This window comes from Salarias fasciatus, chromosome 22 (assembly GCF_902148845.1).
Source record: "Salarias fasciatus chromosome 22, fSalaFa1.1, whole genome shotgun sequence".
Lineage (NCBI taxonomy): Eukaryota > Metazoa > Chordata > Actinopteri > Blenniiformes > Blenniidae > Salarias > Salarias fasciatus.
Window position 1 is genome coordinate 733,855 of NC_043765.1, and position 19,561 is coordinate 753,415.

At 53.5% G+C, this 19,561-nt stretch overlaps 2 protein-coding genes across 2 annotated transcripts in view; one reads left to right on the top strand and one right to left on the bottom strand.

Annotated features, from left to right (window-relative positions):
* The window catches only part of LOC115409430 (glutamate receptor ionotropic, kainate 5-like), a 36,934-nt gene extending 23,406 nt beyond the window's left edge, over positions 1-13,528 (bottom strand). Inside the window, exons 1-9 of the mRNA XM_030120614.1 lie at positions 13,479-13,528; positions 8,464-8,526; positions 5,274-5,419; positions 4,717-4,884; positions 3,850-3,947; positions 3,611-3,776; positions 1,790-1,968; positions 1,529-1,582; positions 1,115-1,276 (exon numbers count right to left, since the gene is read on the bottom strand). Coding sequence (XP_029976474.1) covers positions 1,115-1,276; positions 1,529-1,582; positions 1,790-1,968; positions 3,611-3,776; positions 3,850-3,947; positions 4,717-4,884; positions 5,274-5,373 — 927 coding nt within the window. The 5' untranslated portion in view covers positions 5,374-5,419; positions 8,464-8,526; positions 13,479-13,528. The remainder of the gene's footprint in view (positions 1-1,114; positions 1,277-1,528; positions 1,583-1,789; positions 1,969-3,610; positions 3,777-3,849; positions 3,948-4,716; positions 4,885-5,273; positions 5,420-8,463; positions 8,527-13,478) is intronic.
* Positions 11,129-19,561, top strand: part of LOC115409713 (atrial natriuretic peptide receptor 1-like) — an 18,150-nt gene continuing 9,717 nt past the window's right edge. Inside the window, exon 1 of the mRNA XM_030120989.1 lies at positions 11,129-11,198. Coding sequence (XP_029976849.1) covers positions 11,129-11,198 — 70 coding nt within the window. The remainder of the gene's footprint in view (positions 11,199-19,561) is intronic.

The following is a 19,561-nucleotide window of genomic DNA, read 5'->3' on the forward strand; positions in this document are numbered from 1 at the left end:
ACCGGATGCGAATAGCGCGGCGAGGGCGGCCGATTTACATAGAAAATATATGGTTTTCGTGCGGCCAGGAAGCGGCGAGCGGTCACACGGCGAGAATTCAGCGAGTAGCGCGGCCGCCGCTCCTCTCGCACCGCTGAAAGTTGGTAAAGTTGAACTTTTGAGCGAATTTGCGAGCGGCGAGCCAATCACAGAGCCGCTCTATAGGACGTCGTTTATGACGGACCGGAGACCCGGGAAACGCCAGAAATGGAGGAGAAACTGATCACAGCGGTCGGCGCTCGCCCTGAGCCCTTCGTCGTATTTTTATCGGACAGGAACAAAAGGAGCTTGGAGGAAGACCAGCGAGGAGGCCGGGTCCCGGTGACCTGAGGAGACAGACTGTGGTGAAACGGTGTTTACTGTTAGTTAAACCGTGAGTTCACTGAGAGGTCGGGTCCCCGGGGGAAACGAGCGCCGAAGCGGGACAGCAGCTCGTCAAACTGGACCGGGAGAGACGGAAGTCCCGCTGAAGGCGTCCTTCATCCCGGCGCAGCTCCTGGAGTAAACGGTGAAACTCACCGTACGCTGAACGCTGCTGCAAAATATTCTGAATCCAGACACGTCGCCTGGACTCGCCGCCACGCCGCTGTCAGGTTTATCAAGCAAATAAACAGACCGCCGGCGACAGAGACGCGATCAAACAAGTTCAACTAGACTTCAAAGTAGTCCAAACTAGCTCCGAAAGCGATAGTAGATCTAAAGATGAGTCCAGGTCTAAAGATGGGGAAAGATCTACAGACGAGTCCAGATCCCAGTGGATCCCGTCCAACTGGATCCTGAGTCGAAGCTGAAGTTACAGGGAAACCGGTGACCTGGTCCAAACGAGTCCAGGTCTGAAGCTGAGTTCAGTCACTGAGTTTCTACTGGACTCTGGACTCTGGACTCCAGGTCCAGTGAAGAGGACCCGTTTCCACGGCGATGCTTCACCTGAAAAAGCATCAGTTTCACTTTTCAGAAGGTTTCATGTTGGCAACGTTCTGAGACCCGCGTTCGGCTGTGAAGCTCCACCCTCAGGTAGGGCCCCGCCCAACCCTGCCCCCTTCACCCCGCCCCCTCTCAGCCCCCCCCCCCTCACCGCGGGCCCCGGGGGGGGGCTGGCGCCGCAGCCCTCCCTCCAGAACAGCTGCAGGCTCCGCAGGAACTCCAGGTAGAGGCGGTGGCTGCTGTTGAGCAGAGAGAAGCCCAGAACCACCGACTGCTGGTCCAGAACCCGGTCCAGGGCCAGGAGCGGGAAGTCCTGCACACACACACACACACACACACACACACACACACACACACACACATACACACACACACTCCCGTCAGTGGATCAGATCAGACCGGTCTGCTGGTCTCGATTCTGATGTGGAGTGTACCCCCCGCTACCCACAATGCACTGCGGCCGGCGGGCGCCATGTGTAGCGCTACGTCACCGGAGGAGGAAAACAAGAAATGAACCAATAAGATGAAGAGCAGGAAGAGGAGGAGGAGGAGGAGGAAGATTTACCAGAGTGGTGAGGATGTACTTATAGAAGGACGACATCATTCCCAGCTCGGTGGCCTGGAGGAAGAGGAGGAAGAGGAAGAGGAAGAGGAGGAAGAGGAAGAGGAGGAAGAGAAGAAGAGAGAAACTGATCAGCTGAATCTTAAATGTTCCTGATAATGAATCTCATCTCCTCTCAGCCGCTGGCAGGTGGAGGATCAGCTCCACCTGCCAGCGGCTGCGGGTGGAGCTGCGGTGGAGGTCAGAGGTCAGAGGTCGGCCGACCTTCCTCAGGACGCGGTAGGACACGGAGGCGTTGGCGTGGATGATGATGGTGGACACCCGGTCGTCCCGGATCTCCTTCAGCAGCGGCGTGGCGTCCAGACTGTCGTCCAGCATGCGGACCGACAGCGTCTCCCGCGAGATCAGGAAGTGACGCACCAGCTCCTCCAATCGCAGCAGGCCTGGGGGCGGGGCCAGCAGGGTCAGAGGTCACACAGGGAGCCGCATCTCATAGATATCATATAAAAACTAGATGCCTTAAGGCGGAGTCAGCAACGTCGTGCACTGGCGGCCATCTTAGGACAGTGGACCACTCTGGGGCGCTCTGGGTAATCTAAGGGAAGGTGAGTGATTTACACTAACTAAAATACTCAACTCACTGAATTCTTCATGGATTTACAGACAGTTTGATTCATTACTAACGTTACGTTGCTATGATGCAGACTAAATTTTAATATCACAACTTTTCTTTTTGCATGCAGTTAAATGCCTACATGTCTGACGTTTATAACAAACCAAGTTGTTTGAAAATCGATTGAAAATTGAGCAATCTATAGCTATTTCAAAGTTGATGCTCAATTGACATTAATGTGATGAGTGAGTGAGCGGCCCTGTACCAAGATGGCCGCCATGTGACGACGTTAGTCCCCATTGGGTTACAGCGCGCATGAGCCATCTAGTGTTTCTATATATATCTATGCCGCATCTGATCTGAAACCTCAGGCTAGTGAAGGAACATTCTGGTTCTGCAGTAAGTCTCATGTGGATCTGGTTCTGCAGGACAGGAAGTCTGATGCGGGTCTGGTTCTGCAGGACAGGAAGTCTGATGCGGGTCTGGTTCTGCAGGACAGGAAGTCTGATGTGGGCCTGGTCCTGCAGGAGGTCTGATCTGGGTCTGGTTCTGCAGGAAGTCTAATGTGGGTCTGGTTCTGCTGGACAGGAAGTCTGATCTGGATCTGGTTCTGCAGGACAGGAGGTCTGATCTGGGTCTGGTTCTGCAGGAAGTCTGACCTGGGTCTGGTTCTGCTGGACAGGAAGTCTGATCTGGGTCTGGTTCTGCAGGACAGGAGGTCTGATCTGGGTCTGGTTCTGCAGGAAGTCTAATGTGGGTCTGGTTCTGCTGGACAGGAAGTCTGATCTGGGTCTGGTTCTGCAGGACAGGAGGTCTGATCTGGGTCTGGTTCTGCAGGAAGTCTGACCTGGGTCTGGTTCTGCAGGAAGTCTGACCTGGGTCTGGTTCTGCAGGAAGTCTAATGTGGGTCTGGTTCTGCTGGACAGGAAGTCTGATCTGGATCTGGTTCTGCAGGACAGGAGGTCTGATCTGGGTCTGGTTCTGCAGGAAGTCTGACCTGGGTCTGGTTCTGCTGGACAGGAAGTCTGATCTGGGTCTGGTTCTGCAGGACAGGAGGTCTGATCTGGGTCTGGTTCTGCAGGAAGTCTAATGTGGGTCTGGTTCTGCTGGACAGGAAGTCTGATCTGGGTCTGGTTCTGCAGGACAGGAGGTCTGATCTGGGTCTGGTTCTGCAGGAAGTCTGACCTGGGTCTGGTTCTGCAGGAAGTCTGACCTGGGTCTGGTTCTGCAGGAAGTCTAATGTGGGTCTGGTTCTGCAGGAGGTCTGATCTGGGTCTGGTTCTGCAGGAAGTCTGATCTGGGCCTGGTTCTGCAGGACAGGAAGTTTTATCTGGGTCAGGTTCTGCAGGAAGTCTCCTCTGGGTCTGGTTCTACAGGACAGGAAGTCTCCTCTGGGTCTGGTTCTGCAGGAGGTCTGATCTGGGTCTGGTTCTGCAGGAGGTCTGATCTGGGTCTGGTTCTGCAGGACTCACACTCGGCCCTGGCGCAGATCAGGCTGGCGGTCGGGAACCCGAAGGACTTGAGGACGGAGCCGATGGCGGAACTCAGATCCTCGTTACTCGGATACAGAGAGACCGAAGCGAACCGGAGGAAGGGGAGCCGGGGGGTCTCCTCAGGACCGATCTTCACATGGGGGATCTGGGGGGGGGTGTAGCATCAGCGTTTCCATGGTGATGAGGTCAAACCAGGTGAGGTCATGTGACCGACTGACCTCCTTTTCTCCACAGATGTGACTGACGGTGGAGCCGGAGGCGGGGCTGGAGGCGGGGCCAATCACCGAGACCACGCCCTTCGGAAGGATCTGACACACTGAGACAGGAGGCCAGTCAGTGTGTGTGTGTGTGTGTGTGTGTGTGTGTGTGTGTGTGTGTGTGTGTGTGTGTGTGTGTGTGTGTGTGTGTGTGTGTGTGTGTGTGTGTGTCTCACTGGTGTCGGTGGTGTGGTACTGGGTCAGTGTGTGTGTGTGTGTGTGTGTGTGTGTGTGTGTGTGTGTGTGTGTGCGTCTCACTGGTGTCGGTGGTGTGGTACTGGGTCAGTGTGTGTGTGTGTGTGTGTGTGTGTCTCACTGGTGTCGGTGGTGTGGTACTGGGTCAGTGTGTGTGTGTGTGTGTGTGTGTGTGTGTGTGCGTCTCACTGGTGTCGGTGGTGTGGTACTGGGTCAGTGTGTGTGTGTGTGTGTGTGTGTGTGTGTGTGTGTGCGTCTCACTGGTGTCGGTGGTGTGGTACTGGGTCAGTGTGTGTGTGTGTGTGTGTGCGTCTCACTGGTGTCGGTGGTGTGGTACTGGGTCAGTGTGTGTGTGTGTGTGTGTGTGTGCGTGCGTCTCACTGGTGTCGGTGGTGTGGTACTGGGTCAGTGTGTGTGTGTGTGTGTGTGTGTGTGTGCGTCTCACTGGTGTCGGTGGTGTGGTACTGGGTCAGTGTGTGTGTGTGTGTGTGTGTGCGTGCGTCTCACTGGTGTCGGTGGTGTGGTACTGGGTCAGTGTGTGTGTGTGTGTGTGTGTGTGTGTGTCTCACTGGTGTCGGTGGTGTGGTACTGGTTCAGTGTGTGTGTGTGTGTGTGTGTGTGTGTGCGTCTCACTGGTGTCGGTGGTGTGGTACTGGCTGTCCCCCTTCAGCTCGTAGACGTCCACCTCCACCCGTCCCTGAGCCGAACCCTCCGTCAGGCTGTTGATGTGCTCTCGGGCCAGAGCCAGGGCCAGACGCTCGCCGCGGCCGCACGCCGCCACCCGGTCATCCAAGATGGCTGCTGGAGGGGGAGGAGCCAGGCTGAGAGACCGACCTCCACCCAACGTACCACCCAACAGAACCCCACCCAGTAGAACCCCACCCACACAGCCCCGACACCCCACCAACAGAACACCAACAGAACAGCAACAGAACAGCAACATCAGTCTTCTCATCAGCTAGGGTTAGCATTTAGCATTACATGCAGCGTTTAGCATTAAGGTTAACGTTAAGTATTAGGGTTAGTATTTAGCATAGGGGTTAGCATTTAGCATGAGGTCAGCATTTTGCATGGGGTTAGCGTATGGCATGGCATTAGCATATAGCATGATGTTAGCATATAGCACGGTGTGAACATATAGCATGGCATTAGCATGTAGCATGGCGCCAGCATACAGCACGTGGACTCACCCATGCGCAGGCCCGGCGCAGCGTTAGCCTCCACGCAGCAGGGCGGCGCCATGATCAGCAGGACGTTGATCCACAGCAGCACCGCAGGCAGAGCCGGCATCTTCCACCGTCCTCATGGAGAAACGTCTGGCTGCCTGTACCGCCCCCTGCAGGACACACACACACACACACACACACACACACACACACACACACACACACACACATCTTTAACCATGGTAACACAGACTATGCTCACTGTAAACATACTGGACTTGAGGGGGATCAATGTTAACGACAAAGCAGAGATGAGGAGTAAAACCCTGAACCAGGTCCACAACGAGAACCGAACCGAGAACCGGACTGAGAACAGGACCGAGAGCCGGACCCGGCTCCACAACAGAACCACCTGGGAGAACGTTCTGAATCACCTGACTGGAGAGCTTCATGTATTCACGGCTCTCTGAGGGAGTCGGTTCTTGAGGAACTGTTCCTTTCAGCAAGTCGTTCAAAAGACTGATGTCAAGATCAGTGGTTCTGTTCTGACCTCTGACCTTTGACCTCTGTAGAGCTTTATTCTGGGTGGATGATGACTGATGGGTGGATGATGGATGGATGGATGATGGAGACATGTTTTCCTTTGATGGTCAGCTGGCATGAAGTCAGTCTTAAGCTGTTCTTTCATGAGAAGTCAGTTTGAATTTGGATGTTGTTCTGAAGACGTTCCAGACTCCAGATTCAGGTCTGAGACCCGGGTTCCAGACCGGTCTGGGTGTCCTGGGTTGAGGGAGATGTTCTCTGGGTTCCTCCAGTCATTCTACCAGTTTCTTCTTTAAGTGAAAAACGCTTAAAGAGGAAGAATCCAGACAGTGATGGAGAGCAGCATCACTGTGTGTGTGTGTGTGTGTGTGTGTGTGTGTGTGTGTGTGTGTGTGTGTGTGTGTGTGTGTGTGTGTGTGTGTGTGTTCTCGTATTTCTATCCTTGTTGGGGCCAAATGTCCCCACAAGGATAGCAAAACGTGGAACGACGTGCCTTGTGGGACCTTTTTCCGGTCCTAAGTAGGAGAAACAGTGTTTTCTTGACCATGTTGTTGTTACTGAAAAAAGTAAAAGTGCAAAAACATTTCTTTAGGGTTAGGCTTTGTTGTGGTGTGGGTTAGGGTTAGGGTAAGGGTCAGGGTTAGGGGCTAGACATGAATGGGAGTCAATGGAAGGTCCCCACAAGGATAGAAATACGAGACTGTGCGTGTGTGTGTGTGAGCGTGTGTGTATGTGTGTGTGTGTGTGTGAGAGGTCAGTTTTACTGGAGAACGGAGCAGAGCATTAGCATTAGCATTAGCATTAGCATTAGCATTAGCATTAGGTAGAGTCGTGGCTCCTGTCTGCAGCAGCTGTTAGAACTCCAGTGAGAACCTGACTTCCTGCTCGTTTCACCGCTGAGCAGGAGTGAAACGCTCTGCTATTTCAGCTTCAGCTTGTGTCTGTTTTCACTCTGACTGAATGAGTCACGGAGGCTTGCTTCTCCTCAGGGGGTTGAATCGTCTGTCAGGATGTGAAGTGATGCCTTGCTTAAGGGCACAGAGTCTCTGGAGGCAGGCAGAGGTTTTCAACTCCAGCAGAAACTTTTCAAATTCAAAGACTTGATTTGAAATCAGCGACAAGACGGTGGAGAGAAAAAAAATAATGAGAAAACAGAGGAACGAAATGATGGAGGAGGAAGACGCTCGATTAGCTGGCTGAAGCTTCATGAAGCCCGGTGAGGTTTGGTGAAGTTTGGTAAAGTTTGGTGAAGTTTGGTGATGTTTGGTGAAGTTTGGTAAAGTTTGGTAAAGTTTGGTGAAGTTTGGTGAAGTTTGGTGAAGTTTGGAGATGTTTGAAGTTTGGTGAAGTTTGGTGATGTCTGGTGAAGTTTGGTGAAGTTTGGTGAAGTTTGGTGAAGTTTGGTGATGTTTGAAGTTTGGTGAAGTTTGGTGATGTCTGGTGAAGTTTGGTGAAGTTTGGTGATGTTTGGTGATGTTTGGTGAAGTTTGGTGATGTTTGAAGTTTGGTGAAGTTTGGTGATGTCTGGTGAAGTTTGGTGAAGTTTGGTGAAGTTTGGTGAAGTTTGGTGATGTCTGGTGAAGTTTGGTGAAGTTTGGTGAAGTTTGGTGAAGTTTGGTGATGTTTGAAGTTTGGTGAAGTTTGGTGATGTCTGGTGAAGTTTGGTGAAGTTTGGTGAAGTTTGGTGAAGTTTGGTGATGTTTGAAGTTTGGTGAAGTTTGGTGATGTCTGGTGAAGTTTGGTGAAGTTTGGTGATGTTTGGTGAAGTTTGGTGAAGTTTGGTGAAGTTGGTGATGTTTGAAGTTTGGTGAAGTTTGGTGAAGTTTGGTGATGTTTGAAGTTTGGTGATGTTTGGTGAAGTTTGGTGATGTTTGGTGAAGTTTGGTGAAGTTTGGTGATATTTGAAGTTTCATGAAGTTTGGTGATGTTTGGTGATGTTTGGTGAAGTTTGGTGAATTTTGGTGATGTTTGGTGATGTTTGAAGTTTGGTGAAGTTTGGTGATGTTTGGTGAAGTTTGGTGAAGTTTGGTGATGTTTGGTGAAGTTTGGTGAAGTTTGGTGATATTTGAAGTTTCATGAAGTTTGGTGATGTTTGGTGATGTTTGGTGAAGTTTGGTGAATTTTGGTGATGTTTGGTGATGTTTGAAGTTTGGTGAAGTTTGGTGAAGTTTGGTGATGTTTGGTGAAGTTTGGTGAAGTTTGGTGAAGTTTGGTGATGTTTGAAGTTTGGTGAAGTTTGGTGAAGTTTGGTGGAGTTGGTGAAGTTTGGTGATGTTTGAAGTTTGGTGAAGTTTGGTGGAGTTGGTGAAGTTTGGTGATGTTTGGTGAAGTTTAGTGAAGTTTGGTGATGTTTGAAGTTTGGTGAAGTTTGGTGGAGTTGGTGAAGTTTGGTGATGTTTGGTGAAGTTTAGTGAAGTTTGGTGATGTTTGAAGTTTGGTGAAGTTTGGTGAAGTTTGGTGGAGTTGGTGAAGTTTGGTGATGTTTGGTGAAGTTTAGTGAAGTTTGGTGATGTTTGAAGTTGGTGAAGTTTGGTGGAGTTGGTGAAGTTTGGTGAAGTTTGGTGAAGTTTGGTGAAGTTGGTGAAGTTTGGTGATGTTTGGTGAAGCTCCAGGCTGAAGCCCTCTGACAGGAACCGGTGTTCGACATTATGGTGAAGCTGCAGAATCGTACCTGTGACCCGCCGTCATGGCCGCTCTGAACGCTGCGCCGTCCGGAGGAGGAGCTGACGGAGTCCTGCGGGGACAAACAAGACCGATCAGAGAGAGAGGTCAAAGGTCAGCATCTCACAGCTCCTCTGCCTCCCAGAGACTCACAATATTCAGGAGATTATAAAACACCCATATTAGCATTAGCATTAGCATTAGCATTAGCAGTGAGAGAATGAAGTGCAGCAGTTTGACTCCAGAGCGATGCTAACAGCAGCTAGCCTGAAGCGAGGCGTGTTCTGCTCCTGCCAGAGGGACACGGGTCCTGATGTCTGCTGCTGGTCCCCCGTCCCTGACGTCTCTCTGTGTCCCTCAATGTCCCGGAGACCGTCAGAGACTGAAGGACGTCCAGCACCGACAGGGACGCTAACGGGGCTAACGTCTAGATGCTAGGACGTTTGGACACTTAGACGGACATCAGGATGACAGATGGACGAGATGCAACCCCCCCACCCCCACCCCCCCACCTCACCCCCCATTTCACCGCCCCCCCCCAAGCAAAAGTCAGTCAACTGTAGGTGGAGAGCAGGTGGAGGAGGAGATGGAGGTGATGGAGGTGGAGAACACCGATGAAACACCACTTCATTTCTTACTTTATTAGCAGAGCTGAGCAACGATTAAATTTCTTTATCGCGATTAATCGCACCCCAATCCTGGAGTTATTCACGATTAAAATGGCTCATTTAACGTCTGATGAGGCCATCCAAACTGTGTCACATAACAATGTTACAATTCATCAAATATGATTTATAATAGCTTAAAATACCAAGTGTTTACCAAGACTCCCCCCCCCCAGCGTGCAGCTGTTGCTAGGAGACCGTGAGCAGCCTCCTGATTGGCTGCAGCCTTATAAGAAACCTCTGTGCTGCATTCAAGGACAGTTGGACATGCCGCCGCCTCGCAACGCTCGGCTGGTGGAGTGACCATGAACGCAGCACTGAACAGAACCAGAACCAGAACCAGAACCAGAACCAGAGAACCGCGGTCACATGGGGGAACAGAGGCCGGGTTGCGGAGGCAAAACCAGAACCAGGACCAGAACTCCTGCTCTAAAATCTGTCGCTGCTGTCAGGACTCAGGTGAACTTGATCAGTGAGGAGATCAAAGTTTTCCACCTGTTTTCAGAGTCAGACTCGTCACAGATGTCGCGTTTCCAAGACAACATCACAGTCGTGACGTTTCCATGACGACGTGATCCTACTGTGATTCGTCCTTTAGTCCTTGTCCTGATGATGAACATCCATACAAAACGTAAATCTTCTGTGTCTGTTTTTCAAAGCAACCTTAAAACCCCACCACAGGACAGAGAAGCCCCGCTGAAAAACTGATGATCAGCCACACGGCCAGGACTCCATCTGCCGTCAAGGTTTGAAGTGTGAAACTCCTGCCTTGCTCCTGCCCTCAGCCGCTGGAACCAAAACGCCAAACGAGTGGCGAGTGCAGCGAAACCATGTCTCCTGTCAAAAAACCGAGCTCCTGGTAACCATGGAGACGGATGAACAGCCGAGCATCATCAGAGTAACTATGGAGACTGATGAACAGCCGAGGATCAGCTGAGTAACCATGGGAACTGATGAACAGCCGAGGATCAGCTGAGTAACTATGAACTAAAAACATGGATCTGTGAAAAAAGACCTGAACCAGTTCAGAGCAGTACCAGAGAGGCCCACCAGGTGTCTCTATTTATTACAATGTGATGTTCTACTGCGGACCTCAGGTCCAGTAGAACCACCACTGTGTTCTAGATTGTTCTTCAGAGGGGTCCTCAGCGCCGCCGTGCTACAGGCAGTGAGGAGGACGCCCGAATGGACAGAGCCGTCGAAAATCTGTTCTCTCAGTCAGCTGCTCTGCCCTGCACACTCAACACGAAGGTCAGTGTGTGTGTGTGTGTGTGCGTGTGTGTGTGTGTGTGTGTGTGTGTGTGTTCTCGTATTTCTATCCTTGTCGGGGCCAAATGTCCCCACAAGGATAGCAAAACGTGGAACGACGTGCCTTGTGGGACCTTTTTCCGGTCCTAAGTAGGAGAAACAGTGTTTTCTTGACCATGTTGTTGTTACTGAAAAAAGTAAAAGTGCAAAAACATTTCTTTAGGGTTAGGCTTTGTTGTGGTGTGGGTTAGGGTTAGGGTAAGGGTCAGGGTTAGGGGCTAGACATGAATGGGAGTCAATGGACGGTCCCCATGAGGATAGAAATACGAGACTGAGCGTGCGTGTGTATGTGTGTGTGTGTGTGTGTGTGTGTGTGTGTCAGGTGTGCTTCTTGGCAGCTGCAGGTGTTTGACTCCATTGATAAACTGGCAGGAACACAAATCTAATCTGACACACACACACACACACACACACACACACACATACACACACGCACACACACACACACATACACACACACACACCACTCCAAATGGCAGATGACCCCAGACACCCTCCACACAGCCACAGTGAGTCTGCAGCACAGCCGGGACACCTCACAGAATGAGTGTGTGTGTGTGCATGTGTGTGCGTGTGTGTGTGTGTGTCTCCTCTGAGAGACGTTAACCACTGCTGGGTGTTACGCTCTCTCATGTGACGCTGCTGATCAGGGACCTGCATCATGTGACTGTCGGCAGGACAGATGAGTTTTTCATGGTTACCATGGCAACAGAACCCCAGAGCTCTCTGCTGGTTCCCACCGACCAGTCCATGGTGGAGCTGATGGGTGGAGGTGAGGTGGGGGTTGATGTGGGGGTGGGGATGGAGGTTGATGTGGGGGCAGACCTGCCAACCTTGGCAAAATTTTTGGAGTACCACTTGCCGGGGGGGTGGGGGGGGTGGGGGGGGGGGGGGGGCACTGTCAGTTTTAAATTTTAAGTTTTCATTTGGTTCTTTAATTTGTTTAATGACAAATATTTAACGGATGTTTTTCTGATACACATTACATTGTGGCTGACCGTGCACGTCGTCCCCAGAAAACAGCTTCAAAATGCTGCTACGTGTCCTTTAACTGAGCATTTTATGCTGTGTGTGCGCATGCGTGCGTGTGTTCCATTACTAAAACCTTTATAAAGCCGTCAATACGGTGTTTCAAATGAACTGGTTTCCTTGCTAACTGGTGACTGACTTCCTTTAGCACTTCCTGCTGCTGCTGCTAGTAGCCGCAGATGTTGAAATCAGACTCATAAAAGGTCGGACACGGCTTTTTGTCTGGTTTTTAACATCTATCAGCAACAAGGGACGTGAAAGAAACCCAGTCGCCAGTTAATAGGGAATCAGTTCTTCCAAAACCCCGGCTCCTCTCCGGTTTCGCGACACTCCTCCTCCGCTAGTTAGCTGCTGCATTCAGGTGACTGAAGCAAGCGGCGGAAAACTGAAACTCCGTCATTCACATGAAGGCAGCGGAGACAGCTGGACTCAGGAGACACTCAGGAGACCCTCAGGAGACATGTGAAGGAAGCGTGGACAGTTTGCATCGCAGCACTACGAGGGGAGCACATGTGTTTCCTCCCGGTTCCAGGGGTGGGGGTGGGGGTGGAGGTTGATGTGGGGTGGGGGTGGGGGTGGGGGTCGCAGCACCGTGTTTTCGGAGCTGTGGATGAACCAACATTTGAATCAGCAGGAAGCTGAAGGGCAGAACTTCTACTTTCACCTCGGGTTCCACTCAGACCCGGCAGAGGGTCGGGTTCCAGTCAGACCCGGCAGAGGGTCGGGTTCCACTCAGACCCAGGAGAGGGTCGGGTTCCAGTCAGACCCGGCAGAGGGTCGGGTTCCACTCAGACCCAGGAGAGGGTCGGGTTCCAGTCGGAACCCAGGAGAGGGTCGGGTTCCAGTCAGACCCGGCAGAGGGTCGGGTTCTCTCTGCTGGTTGTCCTCAGGGCTCCTGACTGAACCCGACCGCTTCCTGCTGGTCCTGGTAGAACCCTGAACCGCCGGCATGAAGGCGGGTCCCTGTTCCTCCATCCATCCACGGCAGAACGGACACGGAACAGCCTGGGGCGGGTAGCCGCCCGTGTGGGCCGGTTCTCCCGGGTGGGTCATGGCCCTCCGCCTGGGTGGGGGGTCAGCTCTTGGGCTCTTGGGCCCTGGGCTCTCGGCTCTGCGCCCGGGGCGGGCCGGCTCCTGCTGGCCCGGGCTCTCTGGGGCCCGGGCCCCGGGGCCGCCAGGGCTCCCGGTCGGGGCTGTCCTCGGCCCTCTTCTGGACCGGAGCATGGGTCTACCTGGGGGGTGCTGGGATCTGGGCCCTGAGGGCCTCTTTGGCCTGCTTCTGGCCTTCTTACAGGTCAGAGGTCATTTATGCATGATCAGCTGATCTGCAGTCTTCACGTTCTGCCTGTGGACTCGGTCACCGTGTCTTCCTGTGTGTCAGACTGACGGGGGTCTGCAGCAGGCCTCTCTCTCCTGACGCTGCGGTGGAATTTCATACTCGATCTCTCAGTTTGCCCCCAGCTCACTGCTGGATACACTCCCCAAAAAAAAAAAAAAGTCAGTAAGACGCCCTCTGTCATGTCTTCATGCAGGAGCAGCAGCCGACTGTCTGGAGCTTCATTATTAAAACAAAGAAAATCTGTTGTGGTTCTGTTGTCGTGGTGTTCGCTCTCCGCTGTGGTTCAGTCTCTGGTCGCTCTCGCTCACACGTGATACGTCCTATTGTCAATTCTTATATATGCCAGGCTACCCCCCCACCCCCCCCCTCTCTCTCTCTCTCTCTCTCTCTCTCTCTCTCTCTCTCTCTCTCTCTCTCTCTCTCTCTCTCTCTCCCTCTCTGTCTCTCTCTCTCTCTCTCCGTCTCAAATAAAGGCAGCAGCAGCAGGAGACTCAGTCTCTTCCTGCTGCTGAGACTAAAATCTGTCCGGACAGTAAAAGACTTCAATCATTCAATATTGCTGCCGAACAGGACAAGGGGAAAAGAAAAAAAAAGAACAGACACGGAACGTCAGAACGTCAGAACGTCAGAACGGAGAGGGAGCAGGAGGCAGACAGAAGCACTGGGAGGTTTGGAGGAACTCACAGAGCCAGAGACGCTTCCAGTGGATCCCGGGTGTCGGAGTCCGGGGAGGGGGCGGGGCTGGCCGGGGGGGGGTCTGGTGGATCTGGTCTGGTAGGGGTCTGAGGTGACGGAGCGGGTCGTCAGCACCCGCTCGGCCCACTTCACCGCCTGACTGCCGGGATTCAGGTTCAGTCCGGCGCCTGTCAGTCACGGCTCGGGACTCCCTGGGCGGGGTGTCACCTCCTCCCTGAGGCCATGACCTCCTCCGCCTGCTGCTGCTGCTGCTGCTCCACCCTCCTCTGGATTACCCAGAATGCCCAGCAGCCTCTCCGTTGACTCACTTCCTCTCCTCCAGTCTGATCCTCACCTCCATCTGCTGCTGACTGGTTTCAGGTGTGAGGAGGAGAGCGAGGGAGGAGGTGGAGGAGGTGGAGGAGGAAGAGGGAGGCGGTGGAGGAGGTGGAGGAGGGGTGGAGGAGATCTCACGGCACCGCCACCATTAATTACAAAGATGCTTGCTCAGAATAAAAAAGATGAAGATGAAGTTCCTGAGGAGCTCCACGCCGCGCTGGACGGGCTGGTCAGGTTCTCCACGCCGCGCTGGACGGGCTGGTCAGGTTCTCCACGCCGCGCTGGACGGGCTGGTCGGGTTCTCCACGCCGCGCTGGACGGGCTGGTCGGGTTCTCCACGCCGCGCTGGACGGGCTGGTCAGGTTCTCCACGCCGCGCTGGACGGGCTGGTCAGGTTCTCCACGCCGCGCTGGACGGGCTGGTCAGGTTCTCCACGCTGCGCTGGACGGGCTGGTCGGGTTCTCCACGCCGCGCTGGACGGGCTGGTCGGGTTCTCCACGCCGCGCTGGACGGGCTGGTCAGGTTCTCCACGCCGCGCTGGACGGGCTGGTCGGGTTCTCCACGCCGCGCTGGACGGGCTGGTCGGGTTCTCCACGCCGCGCTGGACGGGCTGGTCGGGTTCTCCACGCCGCGCTGGACGGGCTGGTCGGGTTCTAAGCCACGTTCCAACATGTAAATCCACAATCCTGCATGTTCCTCCAGCAGGTCTCATCCAGGAAGCAAGTCTTTCCTCTGGTCCCAGGAAGGTTCTTCACAAACTCCAAGGAACCCACAGCTGTCCTGCTGGAAGCTCACACCCAGTGCATTCTGGGTAAAGGAGTTCCTCCAGCCCACATCCAGGAGGATCTGAGATCTGCAGCCACAGAAGAAGAGATCAGAGGTTAATGAGCGCTGAAGAGACACCACAGAAGAAGAGATCAGAGTGAAGAGAGACCAGAGACGCTCCAGAGGACAAAAACAGAGACAGGTCCCAGTCACTTCCTGCTCCCCATCACTTCCTGCTTTCGTCACTTCCTGCTCCTCGTCACTTCCTGCTCCCGTCACTTCCTGCTCCTGTCACTTCCTGCTCCCGTCACTTCCTGCTCCTGCCACTTCCTGCTCCCGTCACTTCCTGCTTCCATCACTTCCTGCTCCCGTCACTTCCTGCTCCCGTCACTTCCTGCTTCCATCACTTCCTGCTCCCATCACTTCCTGCTTCTGTCACTTCCTGCTTCCGTCACTTCCTGCTCCCGTCACTTCCTGCTCCTCATCACTTCTTCCTCCTCGTAACTAGCTCTACATCCTGCAGCTCTACATCCTGTCCCAATCACATCACACCTGGTTTACAGAGTCCAGCATGGAGCAGGCTCCGCCTCCGCTAATAAAACATGAAGATAATGCAGAAGTACAAAAAAGGTGTAATTCTGGAGAAATTCCAGCAGGGGGCGATGATGCTGGTTTCAAAAAGAGCCCCGGTCTCATTGGAACCATTCAAAAATGCAGATTTTCAGAGAGCAGATAAACATATAAAGCGCCCGGTTCCAGACCCTGTCCCGGTCTCTGTCTCTGGTTTCTACAACCTGCTGCTTCAACAGACTCTGATTTTCACATAAATCATTTGGTGATTTTATTTTATGAGTTAAAGTTCAGCACAAATCGCCCTATCACAGCGCCTCCTCTGTCCACGTGATGCGGTCACGTGACGGGCTGGACCAATCGCATTACATCCGGTTTCAAATATTCAAAGTGGAGACGTCCTGCTGGACTCGCTGGGGTCTTCAGACCGGCAGGTGGGACGCTGTGGGGGGACGTCACGAAAGGTCTGTCCATTTATTTACAATCTATGGGCTAGAGACGACCTGTGCCGCGTTAGCTCCGCCCACCTCTATATACAGCCAATGAGAATGCTGTGGGGGACGCCACATTAGCCCCACCCACCTTTATAGACAGCCAATGGGAATAGGGCACTACAAATTTCCCACAATGCATTTTGAAAAGTAGTGAGCATTCATGGTCCCGAGACGGCTCAATATTACCCATGGTGCATTGCGAATCTCCAGCAAAATAGCGGAAGCGCAGCAGCGCGAGACAGGAATAATTTAATAATATATTTTTATTTATTCTTCAATGATTAGAAAGATGACAAGGAAAGTAAGATGCAGAATAAGAGACATTAAAATATATATATTACAAAGCGTCTGGTTACCATGGTAGCGGCCAAAGGTCACGTGATCAGCGCTGAGGGAAAAAAGTAGAGAGCTGTGAGTCCGAATCCCAACAGATTCAGGCTCTATAAAGTCCACTGTGTAGTCCAGCTCTGTGGAGTGACTGAGGGGTGACGGGACAGTGTGGACATTCGGACACTGCCTGAACACGGTTTGTAGACTGTGGAGCTCCAAAGCTCTACACACTGCAGCTCTACGTATACAGCTCGACAGCTCTACCTCGTGCAGCTCTATCTCGTACAGCTCTATCTCATGCCGCCCTACCTCGTGCAGCTCTACAGCTCTACCTCGTGCAGCTCTACAGCTCTACCTCGTGCAGCTCTACAGCGCTACCTCGTGCCGCTCTACCTCGTGCAGCTCTACCTCGTGCCGCTCTACCTCGTGCCGCTCTACCTCGTGCCGCTCTACCTCCTGCAGCTCTACCTCCTGCAGCTCTACCTCGTGCAGCCCTACCTCGTGCAGCTCTACCTCCTGCAGCTCTACCTCCTGCAGCTCTATAGCTCTACCTCCTGCAGCTCTACCTCCTGCAGCTCTACCTCGTGCAGCCCTACCTCGTGCAGCTCTATAGCTCTACCTCCTGCAGCTATACCTCGTGCAGCTCTACCTCGTGCAGCTCTACCTCGTGCAGCTCTATAGCTCTACCTCCTGCAGCTCTACCTCGTGCAGCTATACCTCGTGCAGCTCTACCTCGTGCAGCTCTACCTCGTGCAGCTCTACCTCGTGCAGCTCTACCTACAGTCCTCAGAAAACAGTCTCAGGTCAACACAAACAGTTAAACAGTTCATCGAAACACACGAGACTTTAGGGAACTGCTGATGAATTATTCATTCACCTCCCGCCTGTGTGTGTGTGTGTGTGTGTGTGTGTGTGTGTGTGTGTGTGTGTGTGTGTGTGTGTGTGTGTGTGTTTTCTTGGTTGAACACTGATATTCGGCTGTTAACACGAAGCTCAACTTGTAGAATCACTGCTGTTTATCAAGCAGATGGAAGGGTTAGGTTAGTTTGTGTGTGTGTGTGTCTATGTGTGTGTGTGTGTGTGTGCGTGTGTGTGTGTTTTGATGAATGAAAATGAAGGCGCAGGGAGGAAGACATGAGACGGGAAAAGAGAGGTGGAGGACAGCAGCAGCCCCCCCCCCCCGGCACACACTTACCGATCTCCTTGTGCTCTCTGGAGGAGCCTCAGGAGGAGGCGGGGGGGGGAGATGCAAAAAAGAAAAAAGAGAAAAAAACTCCGGCAGAGGAAAGATCCTGCGATTAGTCCAAATCATCCAGAGGACACACACACACACACACACACACACACACACACACACAGACGCGCGCGCAGACGCGGCGTCGCAGTGGCTGCGCCGGGTGAGAGGAGAGCAGCCGGCAGCTCGTCCTGCGCCTCCTGCTCAGTCCCGGTTCGTCCTCCCGGTTAGTCCTGGTTATTCCCGGGTAGTCCTCCAGGTTAGTCCTCCCGGTTCGTCCCGGTTCGTCCCGGCTGGTCCTCCTGGCGGTGCAGGAGTCACTCCTCTGTGTCCTTCAGCAGTGGACTGATGCTGCTGCTGCAGACAGGAGGCTGGACTGCTTCCTGCTCCTCCTCCTCCTCTTCCTCCTCCTCCTCCTCCTCCTCCTCCTCCTCCTCCTCCTCTTCCTCCTCCTCCTCCTCTTCCTCCTCCTCCTCCTCCTCCTCCTCCTCCTCCTCCTCCTCCTCCTCTTCCTCCTCCTCTTCCTCCTCCTCCTCCTCCTCCTCCTCCTCCTCCTCCTCCTCCTCCTCTTCCTCCTCCTCTTCCTCCTCCTCCTCCTCCTCCTCCTCCTCCTCCTCCTCCTCTTCCTCCTCCTCTTCCTCCTCCTCCTCCTCTTCCTCCTCCTCCTCCTCCTCCTCCTCCTCCTCCTCCTCCTCCTCCTCCTCCTCCTCCTCTTCCTCCTCCTCCTCCTCTTCCTCCTCCTCCTCCTCCTCCTCCTCCTCTTCCTCCTCCTCCTCCTCCTCCTCCTCCTCCTCTTCCTCCTTCTCCTCTTCCTCCTCCTCTTCCCCCTCCTCCTCCTCCTCTTCCCCCTCCTCCTCCTCCTCCTCCTCCTCTTCCTCCTCCTCCTCCTCCTCTTCCTCCTCCTCTTCCTCCTCCTCCTCCTCCTCTTCCTCCTCCTCCTCCTCCTCCTCCTCCTCCTCCTCTTCCTCCTCCTCCTCCTCCTCCTCCTCCTCCTCTTCCTCCAGCAGCTGCATTTCATTCACGTCTCAAGCTGCGTTCACTCCGCCAAAGGATTTCTCCGTTTTTGCGTTAAAATCGAACAGGAAACGGGGAACGCGCGTTCAACCGGCGACGAAACGCTTTCGCTTCCGTTTTCGCGGCGCGTCGGGGCGCTCTGTCGGCGGCGGCGCGATTTTGCGGCCAACGCTGAAGTCGGGAAATTTGAACTTTTGTCGCGATGCGTTTTTGTGGCGAACCAATCAGAGAGCGTCTCCATGGTGACGTAGGTCAGGGGGCGGGGCCAGGGAAAGCCACACTGGCGCAGCTCCTGGAGCGACGGTGAAACTCACCAAACTCCCACCGTCTGGGGATCACATGGTGCAGCCGACGGCGTCCTGTCTGGCTGCATTAGCATACACCACTCGCTCAACAGGCTTAGCATGATGCTAAGCTAACACAGTGGAAGGCCGGAAGCCCCGCCTTCCCACCACAGACGCGTCGTGTCGGACCTCAAAATTGTGTTCAACTCGTCAAAAAACAGTCTGAACGCAGCTTCATTCGTTCTTCCGCTTTCTTAAACTTCCCGTTCAGCTTCACATCCACATCCTCCACCCACGCTCCACCCCTCATCCACTCATCCTCCATCCATAACCCTAACCCATCATCCATGCACCCGTTATCCAACCATCAGCCATCTAACATTCACCCAGCATCCACCACAACTCCACCGTCCTCCATCGTTTCCCCACCCGTCCTCCACCTGAGGTGACGTAAACCCGTCACACAGGGAAGCTAGTCCGGCTAGCTAATGCTGAAATTCTACTCTGGACTTAAACTAACACCATGAGAAACACTGCAGTCACAAATCTTCAGCTAATGCTAATGCTAATGCTAACAGTGAGCGAGAAGGAGGACCACAGCTTAAACAACAACAACAACAACAACAACAACAAAAGTTAAAAGGAAGAATTCTAAACACTTTATCACAGCTGCAATGTTAGCATTAGCATTAGCATTAGCATTAGCATTAGGCCAAGCTGGCCAGCTGCTTTAGAGGCAAACAGAGGAGGGGGGGTGAGAGAGGGAGAGAGAGAGAGAGGGAGAGAAAGGGAGGGTGAGAGAGAGAGAGGGTGGATGAGAGATGGAGGGAGAGAGAGAGGGTGGGAGAGAGAGAGATGGAGGTGAAGCGAATCTCTCTCTCTCTCTGACTCCAGCTGCTCGCCGGCAGAATAATGATGAGCTGCTCGACATGCTGGTCACATCTCTACTCTGTCAATGGGGGGGCGAGAGAGGGAGACAGAGAGGGAGAGGGGGGGGAGAGAGAGGGAGACGGGGGGGGGGGGGGGGGGGGGGGGGGGGGGGGGGGGGGGGGGGGGGGGGGG